This window comes from Marmota monax, unplaced genomic scaffold (assembly GCF_021218885.2).
Source record: "Marmota monax isolate L192 unplaced genomic scaffold, Marmota_monax_Labrador192_F-V1.1 WCK01_AAM20220418_F8-fsc00029, whole genome shotgun sequence".
In the NCBI taxonomy this organism is placed as follows: domain Eukaryota; kingdom Metazoa; phylum Chordata; class Mammalia; order Rodentia; family Sciuridae; genus Marmota; species Marmota monax.
Genome location: NW_026693024.1, coordinates 3,873,526 through 3,901,521, shown reverse-complemented (window position 1 = coordinate 3,901,521; position 27,996 = coordinate 3,873,526). Strand labels below are relative to the sequence as shown.

Sequence of the window (27,996 nt, the reverse complement as noted above, 5' to 3'; positions counted from 1 at the left end):
CTGGCCCTGTATAGCGCAGGCTCTTTCCAGTACCCCACCCTCATACACATCCTGCCAGTATTTAAAGCCCAGAAGCCCCTGGTTCTTCCTCCTTTGGTTCTGCTGCTGTGGGTCGTGGCGCCGGGAATCTGGGGTATGTGTCTGAGGGGAATCGCTGTGGCACGCGGGGGTGGCCTATCCGGCGGCGGGAGTTGGGGCTGGGGATGCGCGGGGCTGGGACACAGAGATCCGGTGCCTGGAGAAGTGGGGCCGAGCTGGGCACGGGGCCCCAGCTCAGGTTACCTTCTGGATCCCGGTGGCAGCCTCCGACCTTGTTGCCACCTCAGGCGGCTCTTGACGCGGTAGACCACCGGGATCCAGGTCGTGCAGGCTCAGCGACACAGGGCGAGACTATTGCAGCGGGAGGGTGGGCGCGAAGGGGGCCCAGCAGCAGTTCCCAGAACCGAATTGTAGGTGACCCCGCCCGTCCTGCCGCCAGTGGAGATCGCTACTTCCTGGAGACCTGGAGGCTGCTGGGTCCTGAAGCAGGGAGCTGGGTGTTGGGAACCCAGAGGGCTGGAGGCTGAGAGGTCGGTGCCTAGAGACCAAGGGGTCGGTGCCAAGGGTGCCTGCACTGGGCTTCCTCTGCGCTTTTTCTGTGCAGGAGCCATGGTCTCCCCTCTCTGTTAGCCTGGTCCACACCTAACACACACAGGGGTGTGGTTTTGAGGATTTCAAGCTTGCAAAGATAATCTCGAGGATCCTTTCACAACTTGTTAAGGCTGTTTTTTTTTTTTTTTTTTTTTTTTTTAGTTAAATTTATTCTAGGCAAAATGTTGTAAGATTTGGCCTATTGAAGGATAAGATGATATGGGGAAAGTATTGGCATCAGATCAATGTTGGCATCAGATTCACCATTTTAGGTCGGGAGACATTTTATCTGGAGGCTTCAAAGTTTCCATTCTGAGGCATGCTGCTGAACTTCCTTAAGAACATGTGCCTGCTAAGATCATCCCCACCCCAGTTTATGACACAACTCCTAAGCAGCTTATGAAAAACCTCTTGAGGGCTATAAAGCTGCTGTGTGAGTGCCTACACTCTGGGGCTCGCCTTGGAGGGATGTCCTTGTTGGTTTGCTTTGTGCTACTGACAATAAATCTCTTGCATGAGATTCCGGTGTGTGGCGTGGTCTTTGGATTTTGCATGGACTCTGCAAGGGTCCTTTCAGAAAGTTTTACTTATGTTTGGGGTTTGTGTGTTGGATGAAATTGGCACTTAGTTTCTACTCACCTTTAAGCTCAATTTTGACAGACTTTATGGAAGATTAACATTTACATGGGGTCAGGAATACTCAGATGCCAGAGGGAAGCTGGGTCTGATTTGGCACCTTGTTGCTTGGGTAGGGTGCCATTGCACTGATGTAAGAAAAATGATCCTGGTTGTCTGCTTCCTTCCTGCTGTGGGTTAGGATTGCTGGGATAAATTCAGATGAATTAAGTAACTTTGGATTCAGGGTCTGTGGGTGGGGAATTGCAGTGCTGAGGCTCAGTAACATACACTGTGATTACCCTGAATGACTGCAGTCATCAGTATATATTGGGTGTCTGAGAGTGGTTCATAATTGCTCTTGAGTAACTGCATCTGTTATGATTTGATGCCTTGACAGAGAAAGGGAGTACTTGGTTCCATAAACAAAATATAGTTGGCGCTGCATATCCACAGGTTACCTATCCACAGACTTAACCAACAGTGAATGGAAAATATTGATTCTCTACTGAACATATGCAGCCTTGTTTTCTTGTTATTCCCTAAACATTATGGTTTAACAACTGTTTACAGAGCACGTATGTTGTATTAGCTGTCATAAGTAATCTAGAGGTGATCTGAAGAATTCAGGAGGATGTGCACAGGTTATATTAAATAATATGTTATTTTATAATAAGTAATTGAGCATCTGAGGGCTTTAGTTTGCATGGAGGTCTTGGAACAATGCCCCTCAGATACTTAGTAATTACTGTATTTAAGACTCCAGTCCAAGGCATTTTATTACAGGTCAGTGAATTCCGTTTAACTCAGACCAGTAACAGTAGAATGAAATTAGAACAAACAGCATCAATGTTATCCTCCTTATATCTGATCATAAGGTTAGCAAGGTGGATGTTGTAGGATCTCATGGAATCCCACACACCTTATATTTCCAGGCTTGCCATACCAGGGATTGGGCCAAAAATACATCAGAAGACAATAATGTATACTTATTACCTATTAGGCATCAGGTGCTCAGAGAAGTTACACTCAGCCACACATACCCAGACACACCTATAAGTGCTCAAGAAGCAAAGCAGAGACAAAGCAGAAACCCAAGTTTCCATTTAAACCAATCCTTTTCATGGTTTCATTTTGTAAGAAATGAATGCATCCTTAGTCAAAGAAGTCAAGAAAACAATTAAAAAGTGACACCTTAAAAATTTTTAGACTTGATCAAATTCAGTTGTGAACATGAACTGCTCAGAGTTACTGGTGATGATTCAGGGGATAAAATGACCCTAGGGTAGATTTATTAGATTTTAAAAATATGTATAGAATAGCTCATTAAGAAAACCTAATTTCTGTTTTTTATGTCAATGATTACAATTTTTATTTGTAAAACAAATATTATTTTCAAAGCAGTAATTTTGAACTGTATAATGAATTGTGTGTGTGTGTGTGTGCGTGCGTGTGTGTGTGTGTGTGTGTGTGTGTGAAGTGTCCACATCTTATTTCCTGTAGCTGTAGAAGTAGGCACTTGGAAGGCCATTGTTAGGCATTGGGTTTGCAATGTGATCTGTGAAATATGTATCCTTGTTACTGGAACATCAATAGGTAAGAGAAAGACCTTAATTGAAAAATCTTACTAGGTTAATGATTTTATTTGTTATTTGGGATATTTTAGTGATTGGTAAATTTTTAATTTGGATTATTTTCTATTTTCAGGATTGGAACTCTCCAATCCTTTTATTACTGACTGTTATGGATTTATATGTTATTGCAAAGTGTAAATGAAAATTGTTTTATGATTACATATCAGTGTCAGGTTATTTTCAAATTCATGCTTCAGGACAAATAAAGGTTTTACTACATGGGATTTAATGCTTGGACACGTTTCACAATTAAAAGAGAGACTAAGTAAAACATGAAGGAGTGTGCTTTTAAACATTCACATATATTCTACTTTGCTCACAAAAATAGTTTGTATATTTGTGGCCATATGTATTCATCTTCTTGCACATAAAACCCTGGTAACCCAACAGACAAAAAGAGCCCTTTAAATCATTAAAACCAAGGACAAGATAAGGAGAGAGGAGCTGAGCAGTGGACAAGAGATGCCAGCAGAGTTTTGAGCAGGAAAGTGGCTAGAGGAAGGAGCTCAGTGTCTGTGGAGGGAGGAGGGAGGAGCAGCCCAGAGGAGCTGACAGTCTCAACCTTGGAGTCCCTGGAGAGGGAGGGTGAAGTGCAGGTGGCAGCAGGGCACCTTGTAGAAAGTCTGATTATGGAGTTGTTTGAACCTCAGATGTCATCCCCTCTGCTCTGGCAACCAGGCAGCCCCCCTGTTGCCTAGCAGCCACCTAATAGGAGGACAGGTCTCAGCCCTGCAAGAACTGATGCTCCAAGTTAGGGTTCCCCAGACACTGAGTGGTGGGAAAAGCACTGGGTGAAATGAGGGGAGAAGGGATCCAGCAGAAGCACCCCAGTCCCCATTCCAGCTACTTACACATCAGCTCCAGTAGCTGGACCAAGGTTTTTTCTATTTGCCATTCTTCAGCAGAAAAGCTACTGTGACTTCTTGATCAGAGAAGTCCCCAGCTGACAAGTCCCACTGTGTAAACAGAATTTCCAGCAGTCTTTTGTGTTTTCCCCTAAATATGGACTGACACCCAGGGTTTGATGGTCACTTTTGGGAATATTAAGCATGAAAGAGAAACCTGCATAAAATAAAACAAACACCAACCACCACTACCACAACAATAGCAAAACACCAGGGAAAGACAAGGCAGGGTGCAAAAGAAGCTCAAGAGAACTATAGTGTATGTTCTTTGGTAATTGGAATCAGGGAGTCCTTGGAAATTAAAAAGTGTAACAACTGACATTAACAACAACAACAACAAAAAAAAATCATTGGAAAGATTGGAGGACAATGGCCTTTCTCCAGAAAATGGGACAAAATGTAATTGTTATGGAAAACACAAGAGAAGTAAAAGTCTGAGTAGAACTTTTTACTGTGTGTTGGGGCATTATCAAAGTGTTGACCTCTCCAACTCAGGGCAGCTGGAGGGGGCAGCCTGGTGGCTGGAGATTTGAGCTGGACACTTCTACAGCAAGTAACCTTGCCCCAAAGTATAGTAGTGGTATCATTCTTTGTGTGTGCTGTGACATTCAGAAGATTGGAAAGTCCCAGATGAGTTCATTCCAAGAGTTGTAGTGCTGACAAATAAGAGGTAAAAAAGCAGAGAACAGAGATTCTGCAGGAAATGAGAAAGCACTTTAATTTGTTTTCCCTGAGTAGAAAGGAGAAATTTTTAAATTGCTACATTGAAAGGGCCCTCCAAATCTCCACCAAAAAGAATGAACTGGGCCCAGAGAAGGACACATCACTGGGACATTTCTGGATATCAGGGATGGGGATAAGATTTCATAAGCTTCAAAGGGTAGGGGTGTTGTGGGGTAGATGGAGCTGGGGTCAGAATGTCATGAGAGTTCTTAACAGCAGAGCTGGAGGTAGGGAAGCTATGAAGTGCTACTTGAAATCTTTGGATGTAAAATCCTGTGCAGCTCATTATAGACCTGCTTAACTCTCATTGGCATGTAGTAGTAGAATAAAGACATTCTCAGACATGCAACAAATCAAAACACCTATCTTTTGTCTTAGAACGCTATTAGATCCTTTTCTCCATCAAAATAAGAGAGGCAACCATGAAGCAGAAAGACGTTGGGGTCCCAAATGAAGGATGTTATTGCCTAAGGGATAAGTCTGCCCAGGGGCCTGGGCAGTACACAGAATGATGGATCCATAAAGGAGTTGTGTCAGAAATGTGCTGATGAACACTGGTTGTTGTGACACATAGGTGTAATGAAAGAAGTGTAGAGTTGAGTCCAGATGAAAGCCGCTTCTTGTTTTAGTAGAGTCAGGTTCATCTTTCAGTGGTGATCTAATTTATAGCATGATACATGAGGGACTGAAAGGGAAATATCTGTCCCAGCTTGCCACTGGTGTGCCCAACAGCAGCAACTGTATTTTCTATCAGCACCAGTACTCATCTGCTTCTCGAGTCTTCAGATTTTGTACTTTACAATCCTTGATTGAGAGAAACCAGAAGATAGGTATACTGTCACTGGAAGAAATCTGAGGAGTTTCTGGAGAGGTGGACCTGAACTTAGGGTGAATGGGGTTCTTGATAAATGTGCAGAAATGAATTGAAGAACATGTCTGAGGCAGAGATTTATTGAGAATGTGAGTCATCTTGACAGAGATGCTTTTGGGGGTTCTCAGGCTCTTTTAAAGGAATTTGGTGAGGGGTGAACATGGGAAAGTATGTGAGGATGACATCAATCTGATGATCACAGGATGGTTTATGATGAATTCTTAGACTGATGTGGTCTATGTTAAGTGACGAATAAATCACATTGGAAAGTACCCTAGGTTATAAGTTTCATAAAATATTGTCTCTCTCTTTGCTTAATCTGTTTCTTACATAAGACAATCCACAGTGCACAAGAAAATTTTCATAAGTGGATGAATTTCCAGCAACTGTAAGATTGCCCAGAAATTTGGGAGTGAAATTAGCCCAGTTGGCTTGGGGAGTGACAGACCTGGGAATAAACATATGCAAAACTTTAGCATAAGGCATGAGACTTTCAGATTAAAATCTCTTTTTAATCTCTCTTTGTCTTTCCTTTTGTCTACTTTTTACCTATCTTTTAGTTTTTCTATCCAATCTCAATACCACATTGTTGGACTAGAACAATTCAACATGGACCCATAAGGTCCTGTTGTTGCCATAAAGCAAGGATATTTGAGACCAACAGCTGGGGATAAAATAACCAATTTAAAGAGCTCCCCACTAGCCAAGTTAGGACAATTTGAGCACCAAGAAAAAAATGTCAGTTAATTGAAATATATTGTTTTTAAAAAGCCCTGAGTCCATTAATCAGTTCAGATGAGGCAAACAAGGCTTAAAAACTAACAGAATTCACCCAAATCTCCATCATGTTGGATTAGGCTCTAACTTTCTTAACAAGACTTCTTTGGTGATAGAATTAAAATCAAGAATCTATAAATGGGATGGATTCAAACTAAAAAGCTTCTTCTCAGAAAAAGAAACAATCAATGAGGTGAATAGAAAGCTTACATCTTGGGAACAAATTTTTACCACTCACACATCAGATGGAGCACTTATCTCTAGGGTATATAAAGAACTAAGAAGCTAAACACCAAAAAAAACAAATAACCCAATGAACAAATGGGCCAGTGAACTGAACAGACACCTCTCAGAAGAAGATATACAATCAACCAACAAATATGTGAAAAAATATTCAACATCTCTAGGACTAGAAAAATGGAAGTCAAAACTACTCTAAGATTTCATCTCACTCCAGTTGGAATAGAAATTATTAAGAATACAAAGAACAATAAGTGTTGGCAACGATGTGGGGTAAAAGGCACACTCCACACTAGCCTGTAGGGCCCCAGGCTCACCCCTCCACTGGTGGGGCAGACACCTGCCAGAGACTAGCCTCTAGAACAGGACCACCCCTTTCAACCAGGAGACTACCACTTGAGGTCAAGCCCAGGGGCCCAGATCTACCCATACCTGCCTGGGAAGGACCCGGGCTCACAGTAGGCCTGGGTCCACCCCTCCACCAGCAGGTACTACTGCAGCCAGCTTCCAGCACAGGACTGCCTCTTCCGACCAGTAGTCACTGCAGATATCAGGTCTGGCCCAGATCTGTCCACATTGATTTGTGTAGTACACAGGTCCAGGGTAGGTCTGAGTTTGCACCCCCTAGCCCCCACCTGGGAGCCTAAGCCTAACCCACTTCCATCTTGGGACACTACTGTTATTGCCATAGCCTTACCCATACAGTAGCCCCTAACTTTTTTTGACAACAGACTGGGCCTACAAGCGGCTACATCTCAGACCAGGCATCCTAAAGGGAGTGTGAGGCCCCCTCTTGCAGCCCCATCTCTGTGTCATTGCTTCCATCTTGGGACACCATAACTATTATACCTGGGCTATTGCCGACACCAACCTTAGATGCAGTAGCACACACTGAGGGACACCTGCAGGGACACCAACATCAAGGTGAGGTACAGACAATCTGCAAGGGTACTACAAGAATATAAGGAAGAAACTGTAATATCTCAGATCCACACAGCAAGAAAGGAAGACACCTAGACAACATGAAAAGACAAGGGAGGAAAGTCCCCCAAACAAACCAGGACACTGTAATAACAGAACCCATGGACAGTGAAGTTGATGAAATGTCAGAGAAGGAGTTCAGAAGGTTCATAATTAAAATGATCTGTGAATTAAGGAATGACCTAAATGAGCAAATACAGGCAGAAATTGATAACTCCAACAAAGAGATAAGCCAGCAAATAGAGGTAGCAAAAGATTACTTCAAGAGAGGTACAGACTCTGAAAAAAAAAAGTCAGAAATCCTTGAAATAAAGGATACATAAATCAAATTAAAAACTCAATAGAAAGCATAACAAACAGACGAGATCACTTGGAAGAAAGAAGTCAGATAATGAAGACATAGTTTACAATCTGGAATGTAAAGTTGATCACACAGTGAAGATAGTAAGAAACCATGAACAGAACATCCAAGAATTATGGGATAGCATCAAAAGACCAAATCTAAGAGTTGTTGGTATAGAGGAGAGCACAGAGTTTCAAACCAAAGGAATGCACATTCTCTTCAATGATACAATATTAGAAAATTTCCCAAACATAAGGGACGAATTGGAAAACCAAACACAAGAGGCTTACAGGACACCAAATGTACAAAATTACAACAGATCTACATCAAGGCACATTATAATGAAAATGCCTATCATAAAGAATAAGGATAGAATCTTTTTAAAAAAATATTTATTTTGTAGTTTTTTTTAGGTGGACACAACATCTTTATTTGGTTTTTATGTGGTGCTGAGAATCGAACCCAGTGCCTCATGCATGTTAGGCAAGCACACTATCACTTGAGCCACATTCCCAGCCTAAAAGCCATAAGAGAGAGGAATCAGATCACATATAGGGGGATACCAATGCATATCTCAGCAGACAACCCAGACCCACAAAGCTAGAAGGTCGTGGAACAACATATACCAAGCTCTTAAAGGAAATGGATGCCAACCAAGAATCTTATACCCAGCAAACTAAGCTTTAGGTTTGACAATATAAAAACCTTCCATGATTAACAAAAGTTAAAAGAATTTACAAATAGAAAGCCTGCACTACAGAACATCCTCAGCAAAATATTCCATGAAGAGAAAATGAAAAACAATGATGAAAATCAGCAGAGGGAGGGATTACACTAAAGGAAAATCTAATCAGAGGACAAACCAAGTCACGTTAAATACCAAAAATAAACAAAATGGCTGGGAACACAAATCAGTTCTCCATAATAAGCCTGAATGTTAATGGCCTAAACTTACGAATCAAAAGACATAGACTAGCAGATTGGATCAAAGAAAAAAGACCCAACAATATTCTTCCTCATAGAGACTCATAGGAAAAGACATGCACAGACTGAAGGTGAAGGGTTGGGGAAAATTCTAGCACTCAAATGGACTTTGGAAGCAAGCAGGGGTTTCCATTCTCATATCAAATAAAGTAGACTTCAAGCTAAAGTCAATAAAAAAGGATAAAGAAGGATGATACATATTGATCAAGGTAACAACATACCAACAAGTCTTAACAATTATAAATATCTATGCCCCAAACAATGGAGCATCTATGTTCATCAAGCACACTTTCTCAAGTTCAAGAGTCAAAGAGACCACAACACAATAATTTTAGGTAACTTTAATACTCTTCCTTCATCAGTAGTTTTTAAATCTTCCAAACAAAAGCTGAACAAAGAAAGTATAGAACTCAATAATAAAATCAATAACTTAGTCTTAACTGACATATATAGAATATTTCATCCTTCAATAAGAAAATATAATTTATTCTCAGCAGCACGTGGATCCTTCTTTAAAATAGACCGTATGCTATGCCACAAAGCAACTCTTAGCAAATATAAAAAAGTAGAGATACTACCCTGCATTCTGTCAGATCATAATGGAATGAAATTAGAAATCAATGATAAAATAAGAAATAAAAGCCACTCCAACACCTGGAGACTAAAGAATATGCTACTGAATGAACAAAAATGGGTTGCAAAACACATCAAGGAGGAGATTAAAAATTTTTTAGAGGTGAATGAGAACACAGATACAACTTATGAAAATCTCTGGGACATTATGAAAGCAGTACTAAGAGGAAAGTTCATTGCATGAAGTTCATTCTTTCAAAGAAGAAAAAGTCAACAAATAAATGACTTAACATTACATTTCAAAGCCCTAGAAAAAGAAGAACAAATCAACATCAAAAGCAGTAGAATGTTAGGCAAGCACACTATCACTTGAGCCACATAGTAAATAATTAAAATCAGAGCTGAAATCAATGAAATTGAAGCAAAACAATTGAAAAAATTGGCCTTTGAAAAAATAAATAAAATTGACAGACCCTTAGCCATGCTAACAAACAGGAGAGAGAAAACTCAAATTACTAACATATGTGATGAAAAAGGAAATATCATGACAGACACTACAGAAATACAGAAGATTATTAGAAATTATTTTGAAAACTTGCACTCTAGTAAAACAGAAAATATCAAAGGCATCAACAAATTTCTAGAGTCATATAATTTGTTCAAATTGAATCAGGATGGTATACACAATTTAAACAGATCAATTTAAAGTGACGAAAGAGAAGACACAATCAAAAGTCTACCAACCAAGAAAAGCCCAGGACCAGACACATACACAAGTAAGTTCTAAAGACCTTTAAAGGAGAACTAATACCAATACTCTCCAATTTATTTTAGGAAATAGAAAAAGAGGCAGCATTTCCAAACTCATTCTGTGAGGACAATATCACTCTGATTCCAAAACTAGGCAAAGACACAACAAAAAAAGAAAACTTCAGACCAATATTTCTAATGAATATAAATGCAAAAAGTTTCAATAAAACTCTGGCAAATCAAATACAAAAACATATCAAAAAGATCATGCATCATGATCAAGTGGGATTCATCCCAGGGATGCAAGGTTGATTCAACATTCAGAAATCAATAAATGTAATTCATCACATCAATAGACTTGAAGATAAGAATCATATGATCATCTCAAAAGATGCAGAAAAAGCAATTGACAAAATGCAGCACCTCTTTTTATGTTCAAAACACTAGAAAAATTAGGGATAATAGTAACATATCTCAACATCAAAAAGGCTATCTATGCTAATTCCCAAGCCAACATCATTCTAAATGGAGAAAAATTGAAAGCATTCCCTCTAAAAACTGGAACAAAACAGGGATGCCCTCTTCACCACTTCTATTTGACATAGTTCTTGAAATACTGGCCAGGGCAATTAGATGAAAGAAATTAAAGGGATTCACATAGGAGAAGAAGAACTCAAATTGACACTATTTGCTAATGATATGATTCTATACCTAGAAGACCCTAAAAATTCCACCATAAAACTTCTAGAACTAGTAAATAAATTCAGCAAAGTAGCAGGATATAAAATCAACACCCATAAATCAAATGCATTTCTGTATATCAGTGATAAATCCTCAGAAATGGAAATGAGGAGGACTACCTCATTTACAATAGCCTCAAAAAATATTTGGGAATCAACTTAATGAAAGAGATGAAAGATCTATATAATGAAAATTATAGAACCCTAAATAAAGAAAGTTAAAGAAGACCTTAGAAGATGGAAAGATCTACTGTGCTCTTGGGTTAGCAGAATTAATATTATCAAAATGACCATACTTCCAAAAGCACTATACAGATTTAATGCAATTCTGATTAAAATCCCAATGACATTCCTCTTATAAATAGAAAAAGCGATCATGTAATTCATCTGGAAAAATAAGAGACCCAGAATAGCTAAAGCAATCCTTAGCAGGAAGAGTGAAGCAGGTGGCATCACTATATCAGAACTCAAACTATATACTACAGAGCAATAGTAACAAAAACAGCATGATATTGGCACCAAAACAGACTGGTGGTCCAATGGTACAGAATAGCGGACACAAAGAATAACCCACAAAACTACAATTATCTTATATTAGAAAAAGGTGCCAATAACATGCATTGGAGAAAAGATAGCCTCTTCAACAAATGGTGCTGGGAAAACTGGAAATCCATATGCAACAAAATTAAATTAAAACCCTGTCTCTCACCATGTACAAAACCCAAATCAAAATGGATCAAGGATTTAGGATTAAAACCAGAGACCCTGCGTCTAATAGAAGAAAAAGTAGGCTGTAATCTCCATCATGTGGGATTAGGCCCCAATTTCCTTAATAAGACTCCTTTGGTGCAAGAATTAAAATCAAGAATCAATAAATGGGATGGACTCCAACTAAAAATTTCTTCTCAGCAAAAGAAACAATCTGTGAGGTGAATAGAGAGCCTGCATCTTGAGAGCAAATTTTTCCCACTCATACATCAGATAGAGCACTTATCTCTAGTGTATATAAAGAACTCAAAAAGTTAAACACCAAAAAACCCCACAAATAACCCAATGCGTAAATGGGCCCAGTATCTGAACAGACACTTCTGAGAAGATGATATAGAATCAATCATCAAATATAAGTAAAAATGTTTATCAATGCTAGCAATTAGAGAAATGCAAATCAAAACTACTCAGATTCCATCTCACTCCAGTCAGAATGGCAGGTATTATGAAGACAAACAACAATAAGTGTTGGCAAGGATGTGGGGAAAAAGGTATACTCATACACTGCTGGTGAGACTGCAAAGTGGTGCAGCCAACATGGAAAACAGCATGGACATTTCTTGGAAAGCTGGGAATGGAACCACCATTTGACCCAGCTGTCCCTTTCCTCGGTCTATACCGAAAGGACTTAAAATAGCATACTACAGGGACACAGCCACATCAATGTTTATACAGGCACAATTCACAATGGTTAAACTGTGGAACCAACCTATATGTCCTTCAATAGATGAAAGGATAAAGAAACTATGGCATATATACAAGATGGAATATTACTCAGCAATAAAAGAGAATAAAATCATGGCATTTGCAGGTAAATGGATGGAGTTAGAGAAGATAATGCTAAGTGAAGTTAGCCAATCCCAAAAAACAAATGTTGAATATCTTCTCTGATATAATGAGGCTGATTCATAGTGGGGTTTGGAGGGGGAGCATGGGAGGGTTAGACAAATTCTAGATAGGGCAATGGGGTGGGAGGGAAACGGAGGGGGTATGGAGGTTAAAAAGATGGTGGAATGAGATGGATATCATTACCCTAAGTACATGTATGAAGATACAAGTGTTGTGAATATATTTTGTATACAACCAGAGGTGTGAAAAATTATTCTCTATATGTGTAATATGAATTTCAATGCACTCTGCTGTCATATATAACAATTTAGAATTAAAAATAAATAAAAAGTAACAGAATTCAGTGATGTTTGCATTCCATCTAGGATTTCTGTATAAACAGTTTAGTTTTTATAGGTTCCCAGGTGAATGAACAGTCCATAAACCAACCTAAAGGTGTAAACAGTTAAACCAAAAGACTTAGAACCAAGATATGTGCTAGAACTGCAGGCTTTGCAACTCAGCTGGAGAAAAACCCAAACATTACTTTCCTTTAAGGCAACACACGATATTACAAGAAACTGCAATTTGGTGTTTGGACAAGGCCTTGTCAATTCCATTGAAAGTGAGACTGAAGCCCAGAGATCCACTAACTACACAAATGTGCTTGGTTATAAAAAATGTGAGCACCCAGTGTCAAGCAACAGCTGGGGGGTGGGGCACAATGACCATGAACCAGTAAGCCCTGCTCCCTCGTTTTTGTAGACAGGAAATGGTTCCCTGAGGTTAATTTCATCCCAGGAAACCATTACATTAAAGCATGGGTATAAAATAAAATTTGCTCAGGAGCTTATTTTTTTTTTTGGTACCAGGGATTGAGTCAGGGGGCAATTTACCCCTGCACCACATCCTCATCCTGTTTTATGTTTTATTTTGAGACAAGAGTTAGTTAAGTGGCCAAGGCTGGCTTTGAACTTGTGATTCTCCTGCGTCAGCCTCCCAAGCCACTGAGATTTCAGGCATGTGCCACTACACCTAGCTGCTTAGCTCTGACAAGTTCCCTCTTGGTCTCATCCTCTCCACTCCCATGAGTTTTTGATTTTCATAGTCTGCCCACTATGGTTTGCAACCCTTTGCTAATCTCAATGTAAATCTTTTGTTCTAGAGATGCTCTCTCTGAGTTTCTTTCCTTTTTTATTCATGTTGACACCCCCCCCCCCCTTTTATAAACTACATGTGACTACATGATTACATTTGGGCACCACCTGAATGGTCCATGATATTCTTTCCATCAGAAGATTCTTAATCACAGCTGCAAAGTCTCTTTTGTCATATGAGGGAATTTTCCAGGGATTAGGACCTAGATATGTCTGGGGACCTTGTTCTATGGACCACAGCTATATAAATGGGATGTTATACAAAGGGATGCTTCATGTTCTTGTCACAGTCCCTTATATAGGTACACCTTCCCACTCCTGTGTACTCTGAAACACTCATTTCCTCCTTGTTCTCGGGGTTTACACCCGCTGCTCAGGGGAATCATGGGGACTATTTTAGAACATTAGCATTCTCCAGCTGGGGAAATGAGTTTGGTAAACATCTGTGAACCGTGTTGGAACACAGTGCTGTGCCCACAGTGCACCTGGCCTGCTCCAGTGCATGTGCAGACTTCCTGGCTGATTGAGCCCTTTCTTTCCTCTTGTCCTCTTGCCTGATTCCTTCCAGGCTCTTCCTGAAGTTCATGACTTCTCCAAGTGTATTGGAAAGACTCAGGCTGACTGCTCCTCAGCTGCAATCAATTCACCTTGGTGAACTTCCTGATCCCTGTTGAAAATGGAAAATTGTGAATAGGGATCACTGAAGTCCTGCTGCGCTATATAACATTTTGTGATTCTGTGATTCCAACTGGCCTAAAGACACCTGCACCCCACTCACTTCTGACTGGTTAACTGTGTTCCTGCCCTTGACCTTGCCAGGGCTGCCAGGGCATTGCCAAATGCACTTCTGGAAAAGCTCCAGACTCCCCTGAGCTCTGAGTGTGTGGAGGTGGACATGGGCAGGCACCACTGACCAGAGATGAGGAAGAGTTGTGAGCACATGGGCCAAGGGCCCTTGCCTGTGACAGCAGAGGCCCTTAACATGACCTTAGATTTGGGCTTTGTCACATGCATAGGTTCCCTAGAAGAATTGAGGATTAAATGGTGCCCTGCTGAGCATACCTGAGTGAGCACCCTCATCTGTTGGGGGAGACGGGTGGGTATTTGATTCAGAGGAGAGAAAGGTCTCATGTGGCTTTACCTCCCAAATTTATTTTAAGGCTTCAGTTACTCTAAAATGGGGAACTTCCCCACATCATAAAAAGACTGAATATATTGTCTTTGTAACCTTTGTGAGTGAATTTGTAATTTTAAATGATTTTCAAATTAAATGATACAATAAGCTCTTACAACACACCAAAGAATACAGACGTGGAAGCCAAAGTCAATCACCCTTTCTCTTACCCTATCCAGGAGGTGCATGTGTCCCGCCCACACTTTGCCCATGCACACAAAGAAGTGTGCAGATACAGGTCTTCACACAACAGGATCATAGTATTAAATTTTACTCTTCTTCTTCATTTAATATTAGGACATAAAATAATCTTGAGACCCCCCAAAGACCTTCAGAGTTCTGTGTGCATCTGTTTGCTTATTGCACCACAGCAGCAGTGGAGTTAATGGGAGGGAAAGTGCAGTTGGCCTGTGAGCCTGGGTTCATGTGATACTGATCTGAAATCCATTGTTCCAGGCTCGCCATCATGGATCCTCTGTTGGAAGCAAACGGCACCTTTGCCTTAAACCTTCTGAAAATGCTGGGTGAAGACAGTTCAAGAAATGTGTTTTACTCACCCATCAGCATCTCCTCGGCCCTGGCCATGGTCCTCATGGGGGCAAAGGGAACTACCGCAGTCCAGATGGCTCAGGTACCTGGTGTCCTTTGGGAGTAATAGTAAATGCTGGTAGTTGTCATTTCAAATCCCAAAGGGATTGCTGTGGATGGACATCAGAGGGTATCAGAGGGGTGTGGATGGAGAGTTGACAAGAAGCACATGCTACCCCTGATGAGCACCCCTGTGAGCACATTGCAGTCCCTGAACTGTAGCAATTTCCAAATCCAGCCAGGTGTGTGTGCCAGTCTCCTCTGCCCTCAGGGTGGGAATATCCTTGATTGGCTCCACCTGTGTTTCCTGGGAAGCATTCCTTGTCCTCCACATCTCAGGCCATGGCACTCCCCTGTACATTCTGGACTTAGCGCTTGGCAACTCCCATCCTTTTCCAGAAGAAATGGGTCATGTTTCATGTTTATTTCTCTCTTAGCCTTTCTCCTGCCAAAAGAGAGTTGGGGACCCAAGGGTACCCCTTCACTTTGAACTGTCTCATGTTTTAGTTTCAATATTTCATAATTCCTTTAAAACCATTGTAGGATTTCTGTGTTTCAAGTTATAGCCTGCTGCACTGGACCAAGCCACATGCACAAGCCTGTTTGAGACAAGACTGTGTCAGGTTGGAAGTAAGGGTGCTGTGGGGCAATGTCCTTGAGTTGCTAAGAAGCCCTGTTGTCTACAGGTCTATGAGATGCTGCCTTTTTTGTCCCAAGGTTTTTACAAAGTGGATCTTGACCTTGCTCCTGAGGCCATGGATTGGAACTCTACCTTGAGGCCATTTCTTAGGTTGAGAATTATGTTGTCAACTGGAGAGGAGAAGAGATAAGAAACACCTTTATGTTCTACCTATTAAGAACTGGGTTAGAAATAGTTCCTTTAAATTCTGCTTGAAAATGCATTAATTCTTTCTTTAGCTCATCTCTCTCTTCCCACACTCTAAGTTAGGCAGCTAAAAGGAAGATACACACTTCCTGCACATCTTAGGCAGATGTGGGAGTTGGGAAAGTATCCTATCTTACCTCTTGCTACAGGTGAACATCTGCACTTCTCTGGCCAGTGCCTACCTTATCACCTACCTTACCTCTTTTTGCAGACTATGGTAGTAATTTCATCCCTGTCCTTCCAGCCTCTGTCAACTGCCCATGTCCAAAGCCAGCATCAAGTGGTTTATTTTTGTTATGACGGAACACTTCTGCATTGCTGCACATGTTATCTATTGCTGCACAACAAACCATCCCCCAACTTAGTGGCTTGAAATAATAATGGTGGATTATTTCTCAGATCCAGTGGCCTCAGAGGCAGTTCTTATGCTCTCCGTGATGACAGCTGGGGCCATTCATGCTACTGTTTCAATAGACAGCTGCATTGCAGGGTCCAAGGAGGCTTTCTCTCACATGTGGGGTCTTGGTGATGGGTATTGGCTGGGGCTTTGGGTCTCTTCCCAGCAACTCAGCCTATGTGGTAGCAAATCTTCCAGGGGGATTCCTTGGACGTTCTTCCATCATGACAGTGGGTGCAAGAGAGTGAATGTGACAGCTACAAAGCTTTTTAAGGCTCAGGCCTGGACAGTAATGCTTGTGCTGAATTCTGTTGGTCAGAGCCTTCACAGACCTAAAGGCAGGGAGAGACTGCACCTTACAATTTTCTGGAGCATCCTGTGTTTGCAGAGATGGGAGGTCTAGTAGTACCTCTGTCTCCAGCTAGGCTCTAGATACAAAGAGCCTGGGTTGTGGAGAGACATTTCTCCTCAGAACAATACTGACAGGGTACAGAAAGGGATCCTGGGAGGGAGACTGGAGAGTGAGCTTTCAAGATACTTTTTGTCTCTAGTTGGATGGTGGTTTGAATCTGCACAGTTCTTAGGCCAAGTTTAGTATAGTTTGCTTGTTCCCTGTAGTCAGGGCCTACTGCAATGGTGTATTTTTGTTGTGTTTCTGATTCCAGGTACTTTCTTTAAATAAAAGCAGCAGCAGTGGAGGTGGAGATGTCCACAGGGGCTTCCAGTCCCTTCTCACTGAAGTGAACAAGACGAACACATGGTACTTGCTTAGAACAGCCAACAGGCTTTTTGGAGAAAAGTCTTATGATTTCCTCTCAGTAAGTCATACTCACTGCTTTTGATGAAGCAAGGTGGTGGGGAGGAGGGGAACTCGTGGTGCAGCTGAAAGAGCCTGGGCTGTGAATTTACTCAGGTTTCTGGTTACTCATGTATTTGTTCACACCTTTTCATTTAAAAAATCAGAAAACTACTCAAGTCACAGGTGAGTACATTTTTGTGCAGAATGCAATAGGGCCAGCAAAGAGCCACATCAATCTCTTTCCCACAACCCATCATCCCTCCCAGAATAAGAGCTTTCATAGATTTGACATGTGTCCTCCTGCACATCTTGTTTTGTAGTAATTTTCTCTGCATTATGCCTTCATCCAAAACACGTTGTTTTGAAATACATTTCTCTTGCTCTTCCCATCTCAGTGTATGTGGATCTACTTCAGTGTTGTTATCATGATCATCATCATCACCATTATGTGGCACTGGGGATTGAATCCAGGACCTCAAATATAAATAAGCATGAGCTCTACCACTGAGTGCTTCCCCAGCCCTAGATCACTATTATGAACCATCATCTGATAATTCTAAGTTGGACACATTGTAACATAGAAGGATATTTGCTCATGGATGGGCTTTAGGTCATACCCAGTCTGGGCTGTTACAGACAGTGTTATTGACTGTGACTTTTGTGCGTGTGTGTGTGTGTGTGTGTGCTGCTCCCAGGTAGATTTGTGGAGAGAGGAAGTAAATAGAGCTTTGAAATTTTAATATATAATATATTATTCAATGTCTCTCCAAAGTGATGTATCTGTTCCTTTCAGGGATATAAGCACAATGTTGGTTTCCATCTACCATGATCAACACTGCATGTAGCTTTTGAATCTTGATTACTTATGAGATTGAATTTAAGCTCTTTGAGCATGGACAATCTGAGTATCCATAATCCCAAAATCCACAATTGGAAAGTGCCAAAATGTAAAATATTTCAGCACATGTACATTTTGGAATATTCAACCTGTATATGTTTTCTGTATGTTGTTTATTTACATATTCTGTGCACATTTTTCTCTTGATCTGTATTCCCTTTTCTTATTGATTTATAAGAGTTTTTGTATGTGTGAGATTTCACATCTTTTCTATGATTTTTTTCTCATTTTTGAAACCTGTTTTAAACTACATTAATTGTTTTAAAAGGAAGTGATATAAAATGAACATAAACAAGCATAGGTTCAAATATTGATAACAACTATATATCATAGTATGATTTTTTATAATCTGTTTTACTTATTTAATTAGTATTAGCTACTTTATAGGTATCATCACCCTCTTTAAGCCTTTTATATGAACAGAAATTCCAACACACTCACATGATTGGCTGATTTAATTTTCTTTCATTTTTTGGGTGGATATTTTAAGAAAACTAATGATATTTAAAAATTTATATTAGTATACAAAATAAGGATATTAGAAATATTTGTCATTCATTATTTTAAACTTCCAAAAATTGAATACCAACCATGATGTAAAATTACATATTCCTTGAGTTTGATTATTCATTGTTTGTATAATAGTAACTTGAATAGCAGGTAGTTATTTCCTAGGGTGATTAAAAGTTATAAAAATCACCCACAAGTGTGGCAAGTTATCAATATTTGAGTGGCCAGTTTGCTTTCAGACTATTTTCTTAGATTGAAAGATTTAAAATTTTTCAGAAACAGGACAGTGAAATTGGTAAAGCAAGAACTCTGTGAGAATGAAATGGAATGATACAGGAAGTTCTCCTTTTAAGTGCCCACAATATGTTGAGAATTCAGTAACATTAGATAAACATATATAATGAAAGTAATTCAGCTGGGCCTCAAAGTAACTCTGGGAGCTTCATACAGCCACTGCCGTCCCATTTATGGGGCAAACGAAGAGGCAGAGACACTAATTAACCTTTTTAAGGCCACTCAGCTAATAAATCAAAGAACTTGTGTTCCTAACACCTGTGTCTGTGCAATACTGAAGGAGAAATGTGAAATCTTTCATTATAAATAAATAGAAATCAAATATGGAGCCATAAACTGTTCAAAAGGAAGATTAGGAAATAATTTCATAGTGCATTGCCCATGTAATGGGTTGTAAGCACACTTATATTCCACAAATTTTCTATTTTAACATGGTAGAATGTATGTGTTCATCAATGTCATTATTATTTCATAGGATATGTTAGTAAAACCCTTTGAACTTCTTTTTCCTTTCTTTTTTTGTGATGCTGAGGATTGAACCAAGGGCTTTTCCCATGCTGAGCAAATGCTTTACCACTGAGCCGAATCATAGCCCTGCTCATTTTTTTTGAGAATTGCTTACTACCCCAAACTGAGATGTTCAGCAGCACTGGCAATCTCTAGACACATGTAATTAATCAAAATAAAATAAAAGAGAATATTCAGTTCTGCAGCTGCACTGACATGATCTCAGATGCTCTGTAGTCACCTGGGACACCATTTTTGATGGTGCTCATTTTTCTGTTATCACAGGAAGTTGTGGTGGCAGGATAGTGCAGAATGGCTCATTTTCCTATGTTCTACTTTCTGTGTCCATGTCCCTTATTCCAGAGTGCAGAGGAGTGCTAGCTCTTGCTGGGTTAACTTTCTCTCCACAGTTATTGCAGCTCAGCTTCCTCCCAGTTACCTCTTGAGGCTCAGCAGCTCCCATAAAGATCCAGCCATTCATGAAATTTATTTGGTACTCAGGACATTAAAGATGGCCCAAAACTGAGAAGGTGAATTTTAGGTTCATTCTATGTATTAATTTGTAAATTATCTCTAAATCAGCATATTATTGAGTTTCTGCTTTGGTGGATTAATGAAGTACACTTGTTAATTACTTAGGAACCGTGCAATTATGTTGCTCTGCCTTAGTCTTTTAAAGATTCCTGCCAGAAATTCTACCAAGCAGAGATGGAAGAGCTTGACTTTCTGAATGCTACAGAGGAGTCCAGAAAACACATAAACACCTGGGTAGCTAAAAAGACAGAAGGTAAAAACATAGTTTTTATTTGTTGTTTCTGGTGATGGTGAGGTTGTTGTTGCTTTGCTAGTTCCTTTGTTGGCAGTGCTGGGGATCCAACCCAGGGCCTTGGGCATGCTGAGCAGATGCTCTACCGCTGAGCTACAGTCCCAGCCTGTTGTTCTGTTTTTAATAGTATTTACATCAGTCTTATTGTCAGTTCCTTCACAAAATTGTCATATATGAACAGGAATGATGTTTTTGTTCTCAAATAATTGCAGGCTTTAAAAATCTGCTTCTGAAATACTGTCAGTGGATGACATTTTCTCTAGGTCTTCCCTGCTCTTCTCAGTGTATCCATGATGTTTCCCCCTAGTCAGCACCCCTCTTCCAGAACAATCCACACTGTAATGTCTTTGCTCTTGTTTGTTCTTTCTTTTCACCAATCGCATAAAGAAAAATTCACCTGACAGGTCCCAGCTGTGTCCTCTCCAGTGTGAGCTCATGCTCCCCAGTTTTCATGCATTGTTAAAAGTTGCTTGGTGGTATCCTCATGGACCTGTGGTTTTTAATGTAAACAGTGTGCTTTGTTTTTTCTTTCTTTTTTTTTTTCAATTTTGGTACCAGGGATTCAAATCAGAGGGACTTATATACCAAGCCACATCCTTAAATAATGTAATGGGATATTTGTCCTAAATAAATATTTTATTTAGAGACAAGGTCTTGTGAAGATGCTTAGGGCCTCAGTTGCTAAGGCTGACTTAGAATTTACAATCCTCCTGCCTCAGTCTCCCAAGCCTCTGTGATTACAGGCATGTACCACCATGTGTGGCTAAACCGTGCTTTACATTTATAAAGAGCATCTTTTTAAAATCTTAAATATTTTTAGCTGATAATAACAAAATCATGTATATTGTACAAAAATAATATTGTTCGATATGCTGGACTAGAAATAATAACAAAACTATACATGATGCTCCAATGCATATATATTGTGTGTACTGTTTAAATCAGGGTGAACATATCAGCACCTCAAACATTTAAGTTTAAATTTATAATCACTCCTTGTAACAGTATTTTAAGTTCTTTAGTTTGTAGGCACCAATCATTTCTTTCTATCTCTTGTGGTATGAATTCACTTACTAATATCTACTTTTTCCTTTTACGTTTTATTCAAATGATGGTATTTTTCTTCCTAGAACATGTATTTCAATGCCAGGGATATTGCTTTGCTTTGATGACAAATATCTATTTATATTATTTCGAGCATATGTGATCCTTTATCTCTGTGCTTGACCATTTGAGGAGGTGGGCCCTTCTCCGTATCATCACTGATGCACCCATCAGCAAACTCTTAGCTAACTGGTTCTTTAATTTTTCCTTTCAGATAAAATTACAGAGTTGCTGTCTCCAGGTTCATTGAATAAAAACACTAATCTGGTTCTCGTGAATGCCATCTACTTCAAAGGAAACTGGGATAAAAAGTTTGACAAAAAGCTCACCAAGGAGAGACCATTTAAAGTCAGCAAGGTGAATGTTGCATAGTAACAAAGGAGATTCCCAGACACAGGGCCTGTGTTTGCGGTGGTTTCTAGATCATGAAGGCCACCACATGCAGCCCATGCCTTTCATGGCATAGGACAGCCCTGCAGCAAGGAATCCCCATGCCTTGGGGCCTTTCTCTCATGAGCTTCCTCCTTTTGTATGTCACCAAGGGTTCTGTCCGGAGGACCCGCCTTACTATCACCTGCCCTACTTTCTCTGGTGTGTTAATCTACAGGGCAAATCTGATGGTGTAGCTCTCAGGCTAACTTTAGTTCTTTCTTGGCTTCTCATAACTTTTCAGATAAAGGTCAAACTCCAAATTTGGTGTCTGAGGGTCCTCGTAGACCTGGATCCCCCCCATTCTCTTCAGTACCTTCACACTCCTTTCTTAACTGCTGTGTCCCTTCTGGAAGCCCCACCTGGTATCTGCCCCTTTATCTAAGCTGTCACTATGCCCCCTGCTGGTCTGTACAAGACATAGCAGTGGTTGAAGGACTTTTCACTTTTGTTGAAAAGTGTTTGACCTGTATGTAACTGGAAGTTATCCAGTAGTTATGATAACTGGTGCTCAGGAAATACTGAACCAATCACTGATCTTCAGTCTTCTTTTGTTTGTAAGGATAACACCAGTACATATTTTTGTTTAAAAACAAGCAAAAGGATACATACACAGAATTAGACCCTTGAGTTTAACCACCTTCAGCTTGGAAGGTGTTTGCTGATGGCCTGGTGTCTTTCTCTCACAGAATCCATTTTTTAAAAAGACTTTTTAATTATAGAGATTTTTTTTTGACATGCTGCAAAGCACACAGGGTGGACTAATGTGTTCTTGATCACTGACCGTTCCTTATCCACTTGGATCTGAACCTTCAGTTTTTCAATACATACATTTTGTGTTGAGATTTATTCTGAAATGAACTGTCCTTTCCACAAATATGATTTTTTTTTCTCCTTGAAATTCATCTTTAACAAGATGTATGTTAGGGCTTCATTCAACTGTAAGCAACGGAAACCCCAGATCTCTGCAGTTTAGCTCACAGCTCATCTCACCACCCAGGAGGCCCAGAGGAGAGGAGAACCCAGGGCTGATGTGACACTGGGGTGAGGCTCTTGGGAACCAGCTCTCCCTGCTCTGCCACCTCAGCCTGTGGCCTCTTCCTCGTGCTCACAGGAGGGCTCAGATACTGCCTCCACTGTCCAGGCAGGATGCAGCAGGAAGGACAGATGATGGAGAGCAAAATCCCTTCTTTGGAGGTTCTGCCATTGTATTCAGAGGGAAACCAGAAGTGCTCTCACGTGGCTTCTGCTCGATACAGAGCAGTGAAGCAGTTTACCTTGCTTTCTGCAGTGGAGGGAGAGGGTGGAGCTGCAGCAGGGGTTGACTGTACCAGCCCATGGAGTGTGTGGCAGGGGTGTCTCCAGGGGCATGGATTTTGAGTTGATAAGGATTTTCATTTGGATTCCTCATTTCTAAAGGAGATTAAGCTTACTAACATAATTATATATTTAGTGAGTCATTAAATTACCAAGATTGGATTCTTTTCTATTATAAGATTGGAGACCTTGGGTCCTGGAGGGGAATGCAGAGAAATTGAGTAAGGTGGGGTCAGCACCCTGAGGCCTGTGGGCCAAAGCCGGCCCATATCAAGTTTATCAGATAAAGTTTTTGTTGGTGCACACACATACTTATTTGTTTATATGTATCACAACAGTAGAATAGAGTAGTTATGATAGGAATTGTCTGTAGCACAAACGCCACAATATTTACTGTCCGCCCATTTATGGAAAAAGTGTGCCAAGTTCTGGCCAAGGACATGTCTGAGGAGCCAAGGGCAGGTGACTGTTGTGGCCGAGGTCTAGTTCAGGCAAGCTCGACAAGGCGGAGACAGAAAGTGACAGCAGATATGTCTTTGGTTTACTCCATTTGATCTGGAATGGTGTGCTGTGCCAGAGAACTAGGGAGCTCCCTCAGCTGTGCCTGTTGCATGGAATTAAAAAAATTTCAGAGTATCTGCTGGTATCCAACTGTGGAGTACTTATGAATTAAGCAGCATTGTAGGGTAGGATGTGGTCACTGTCCTCTGTCTTTTTCTCATGGTTTGAGGATGGCCCTTTGCTATTTCTGCTCATCAGTTTTTTATTCCTTTATTCAGCTGATGTTAATTGAGTGCCTACTGTGTGCCAGGTATTGACTAGCTGAACATGTCTGCCCCATGAAACTTACATTTTCTTGAGTGAAAGACCAGAATCTTAAATAAGACATTAGTAGTTATTGGGCAGTGGTAAGTGCTGCAGATACACAAAGGAAGCAAACAGGAAGCTGTGGTTGGGGGTACAGTTGCAGGTCAGGTCTATCAAGGAAGCATTCACTGAGAGGGTGATACTTGAGTAAAGACCAGGAAGAGGCAAAGGCTACACCCTCTAGGTTGTAGGGATGAGTGGACAGGTGAGGGATAGAATGACCCTGATTTTCTATAGAGACCCCTGTGAGTGTAGGAACCAGCAGAGGGAGAGTAGTAGGAGGTGAGGAGAGACAAGGAATGGGAGATGAGCTGTTGTTGTGATTATAGGATGTAGTGAGCACTTCAGATCTTGCTCCTAGGAGAGGGGGTGTCATGGAATGGTGTCCAGTCATAGGGGTGTGATCTGACTTACATTTCACTGGGATCCCTCTGAGGTCATCTCTGTATTCCAGGGATAGGGTGATGGCAGTGGAAGAAAGAACAACAGATGAGGTTTTGGTTGTATTTCAAAGGTAGAGCCACCATAATCTGCTAAGGAGTGAGATGCAGAGTGTAAGAGAAAGACATGAGCAAGGACACACCATGGCTTTTGACAACTGGATGCATGGTGTCACTGCCCACTGTGATGGGCAGAGGTGTAGGTGGAGCAGGAAGGGGATATAAGGAGCCCACAGTCATGTGTGACACTAGGACTTTCTTTTAGTCTAAGTGTGGGTGTCAAGCAGCCAGTATAACACATGAGCCTGGAGTCCAGGGGAGAGGTCCCAGCTAGAACTGTAAATTTGTGGATTAAGTTCAAAGTCATGAGACTAGGTGAAGTCACCAAGAAACATGTTGGGTGTGAGTGTGGGCACCTTGGTGTTGGGAGGTTTGTTAGCATTCTCTCAGTGTGCCAAATAATGAGATAATCCACTTAAAAAGGGACAGATTCATCTGAGCTCAAAATTTAAGTTTCCCATCCATGATGAGGCAGACCCTTTGCTCTTAGGCATGGGGGTGGTGGATGGCAAAGTTGGGAGCAGTTGATCAAGAAAAACTGGTCAGCTCAGTCAGGAAATGAAGGAGAGAGGAAGGGCTTGGGTCTCAGAGTCCCCTCCAAGGACTTGCCCGAATGACCTAACTTCTACTAGGCCCCGCCTCCCAATAGCTCCACACTGTAGATAAAACCTTTAACACACTGGCCTCTGGGGGACACTTGGTGTCTAACCATAGCAGGGGTTTAGGAGGAACCTCATGGCCGTGTTCTAGAAGCTGGGTCAAGAGTGTTCCTGGGGCCCACAGGGGCTACCTCTGTGGAGTTAGTCCACTGTGCCAGCTGGGTCATGTTTCTACTCAACAGTTGTCCATTTCCTTACAGAATGAGGAGAAGCCTGTGCAAATGATGTTTAAGGAGTCTACTTTTAAAATGACCTATATACGGGAAATATTCACCAAGATTCTGGTCCTTCCCTACGTCAGCGAGGAGCTGAATATGATCATCATGCTGACCGATGAGCACATTGACTTGAAAACGGTAAGGAGCACTAAGCCATAACGAGGCCATGATGGCAGGGGAAGGGCATTGGGTTTCTGATGTAGCTGCTTTCCCCCGTTCCCAGTTAGCCTTTTATTATATTTTATTTTTTGTGTCTGTGCTGGGGATGGAACCCAGGGCCTTGCAGATACTAGGCAAGCTCTCCTGCTGAGCTGTCCCTGAGCTCTGTCTAGTTACCTTGGTTACCACTAGCACCACCTCTGGCCAAGGTGAGGCTCCCACTCACAACATGGAGCATCTCCATTATTGCACGTGGCCCTGTGGGACAGCACAAGCTTGGTCTTGACATGTTCAACTCCCTTCTAGGTGGAGAAGGAACTTACTTATGAGAAATACATAGAGTGGACCAACCCAGACCTGATGGATGAAGAGGAGGTGGAGGTTTTCCTCCCTCGGTTTAAGCTACAGGAAAATTATGATTTGGAGGAAGTCCTTCGCAGCCTGGGCATGACCGATGCCTTCGATGAGGCCAGGGCAGACTTTTCTGGAATGTCATCCAGGAAAGACCTGTATCTGTCCAAGGTCGTGCACAAGTCCTTTGTGGAGGTCAATGAGGAGGGTACTGAAGCTGCAGCCGCCACAGCCTGTGGATTCATGGGGCTGTGCAGTCCTCCATGCTTCCGTGCAGACCACCCCTTCCTCTTCTTCATCCAGCACAGCAGGACCAGAGGGATTCTGTTCTGCGGCCGAGTTTCTTCTCCATGAGGAAACAGTCATCCCTAGGTGCAGTCCTCTTCTTTCACCCTCTGACCCACTTTTCTTCCTACACTCTGTGATAGTAGGAGCAAATGTGACTCCATTTTGTTTCATGACTTCATCCTGTAAAACAACCATGCCAAGTAGAAGAGTCATGACTGGGGCAAGATGTTCTTTTCCTTTTGCTATAGAAACCTTTAAGAACATAGAACTACCTAATGGGGTATTGTTTCTGTAACTAGGGTAACGGGGCTCTGTTTCTGTAACTGGGGTGACTGGGCTAACTGTGATTGGTTAGGCTTCCCTCCGCTTGACTGCACTGTCCTGCTTCTGTAACCTGGCTTCCTTGCATTGGCTAGACCCCCTGAACATCCCTTTTGTGGTTTTCAGGCTTATAAGGAGTGCCCTTGCAATTGTTCGGGGCTGATCAGGTGAACAGCTTTATGTTCTGGTCAGCCGCCACCGGTGTGCTTCAATAAAGGCTTGATTCGATTATACTGAGTGGTCTGGAAGTCAGTTTATGAAACCCTGGGACAAAGCCTGAACTATAACATTTGGGGGCTTTCCCTGGATCCATTTCTTCCCTACCCTCACGCCACATTTGCCTCCAATGATGGGCTTTTGGACCTTGTCCCCAGAGTAGGGAGTAGAGGGGAGCTCCTGAGAGACGTTCCTCAGCCTCACTCCAAGGATGACTCCAATCGTCCTAGGATGCTCTGAAAAGCCTCCTGCCGGCTGTCAGTTCAGGTGAGTGGACTCTTCTGGGGGGGGGGAAACGTCAGATTGGACGCAGTCGCTTACACCTTCCCCTGGACAGGACGAGACGTTGTTACTGTCTCCCTGTGAGACCTCATCTGTCTGTATCTGGGGCCCACTGGAGGTCTCCCTGGGAGGCCTCATCTGTCTGGGGGCAGGACGAGACGTCGTCTCTGCCCCATTAGAGGTCTCTCTGGGTAACCTCAGCGATTGTTGCTTGTCCTGTGTCTGTTCTGCTGTTTGTCATTTCTCCAGTGTATTCTGCTGTTGGTCACTTGTCCAGTGTCTGTTTGCCAGTCGTTTGTTCTGTTTGAGGGGTCTCTGCCCCATTAGAGGTCTCCCTGTGTGATCTCAGCGATTGTTGCGTGTCCTGTGTCTGTTCTGCTGTTTGTCGTTTCTCCAGCTGCCGCAGTCCGGCTGCAGCAAAATAACCAGGGGGGTGACGAATAACTTGTGTACCTTGATACAGCAGGAGAGGGAGCCGTTTATTGCAGGACAGGAGCGGTATTTATACATTCCACACAGCTTATCTAATTAGCATAAACTAGATACATCAGTCAACCAATAAGGAATCTCCACACTTAATGGCTCGCTGGCTCCACCTCACAAACCACTCCCTCTGGCATTTTGCCAGGCGCCATCCAGACTTGTTTACAGACTCTAACATTTTTCTGGCAAAATGCCAGGTGCCATCCTGACTTGTTTACAGACTCTAACATCCAGCATCTTCTTGTTGTTTGTCATTTGTCCTGTGTCTGTTCACCAGCCGTTTGTCCTGTTCTTCTATCCAAGTGTTGTGTGTGGGGCCCTTTTCTTGTTCTCATAACTGCTCTTCTTTCATCAGGACTCCTTCGCTCCACCAACATCAGAGACAAGGAAGTGCTACCTGGACT

At 41.6% G+C, this 27,996-nt stretch overlaps 2 protein-coding genes across 2 annotated transcripts in view; both read left to right on the top strand.

Annotated features, from left to right (window-relative positions):
• Window positions 1-27,996, top strand: part of LOC124098680 (serpin B9) — a 138,324-nt gene that overhangs the window by 23,250 nt on the left and 87,078 nt on the right. The window lies entirely within an intron of this gene.
• LOC124098679 (serpin B6-like) lies at window positions 7-26,844 on the top strand. Its single transcript, XM_058582352.1, has 7 exons — window positions 7-133; window positions 15,150-15,328; window positions 17,234-17,382; window positions 20,242-20,359; window positions 21,717-21,859; window positions 25,475-25,630; window positions 25,958-26,844. Exons 2-7 carry the CDS (start codon window positions 15,160-15,162, stop codon window positions 26,354-26,356), a joined length of 1,134 nt encoding a protein of 377 aa, XP_058438335.1. The 5' UTR covers window positions 7-133; window positions 15,150-15,159; the 3' UTR covers window positions 26,357-26,844.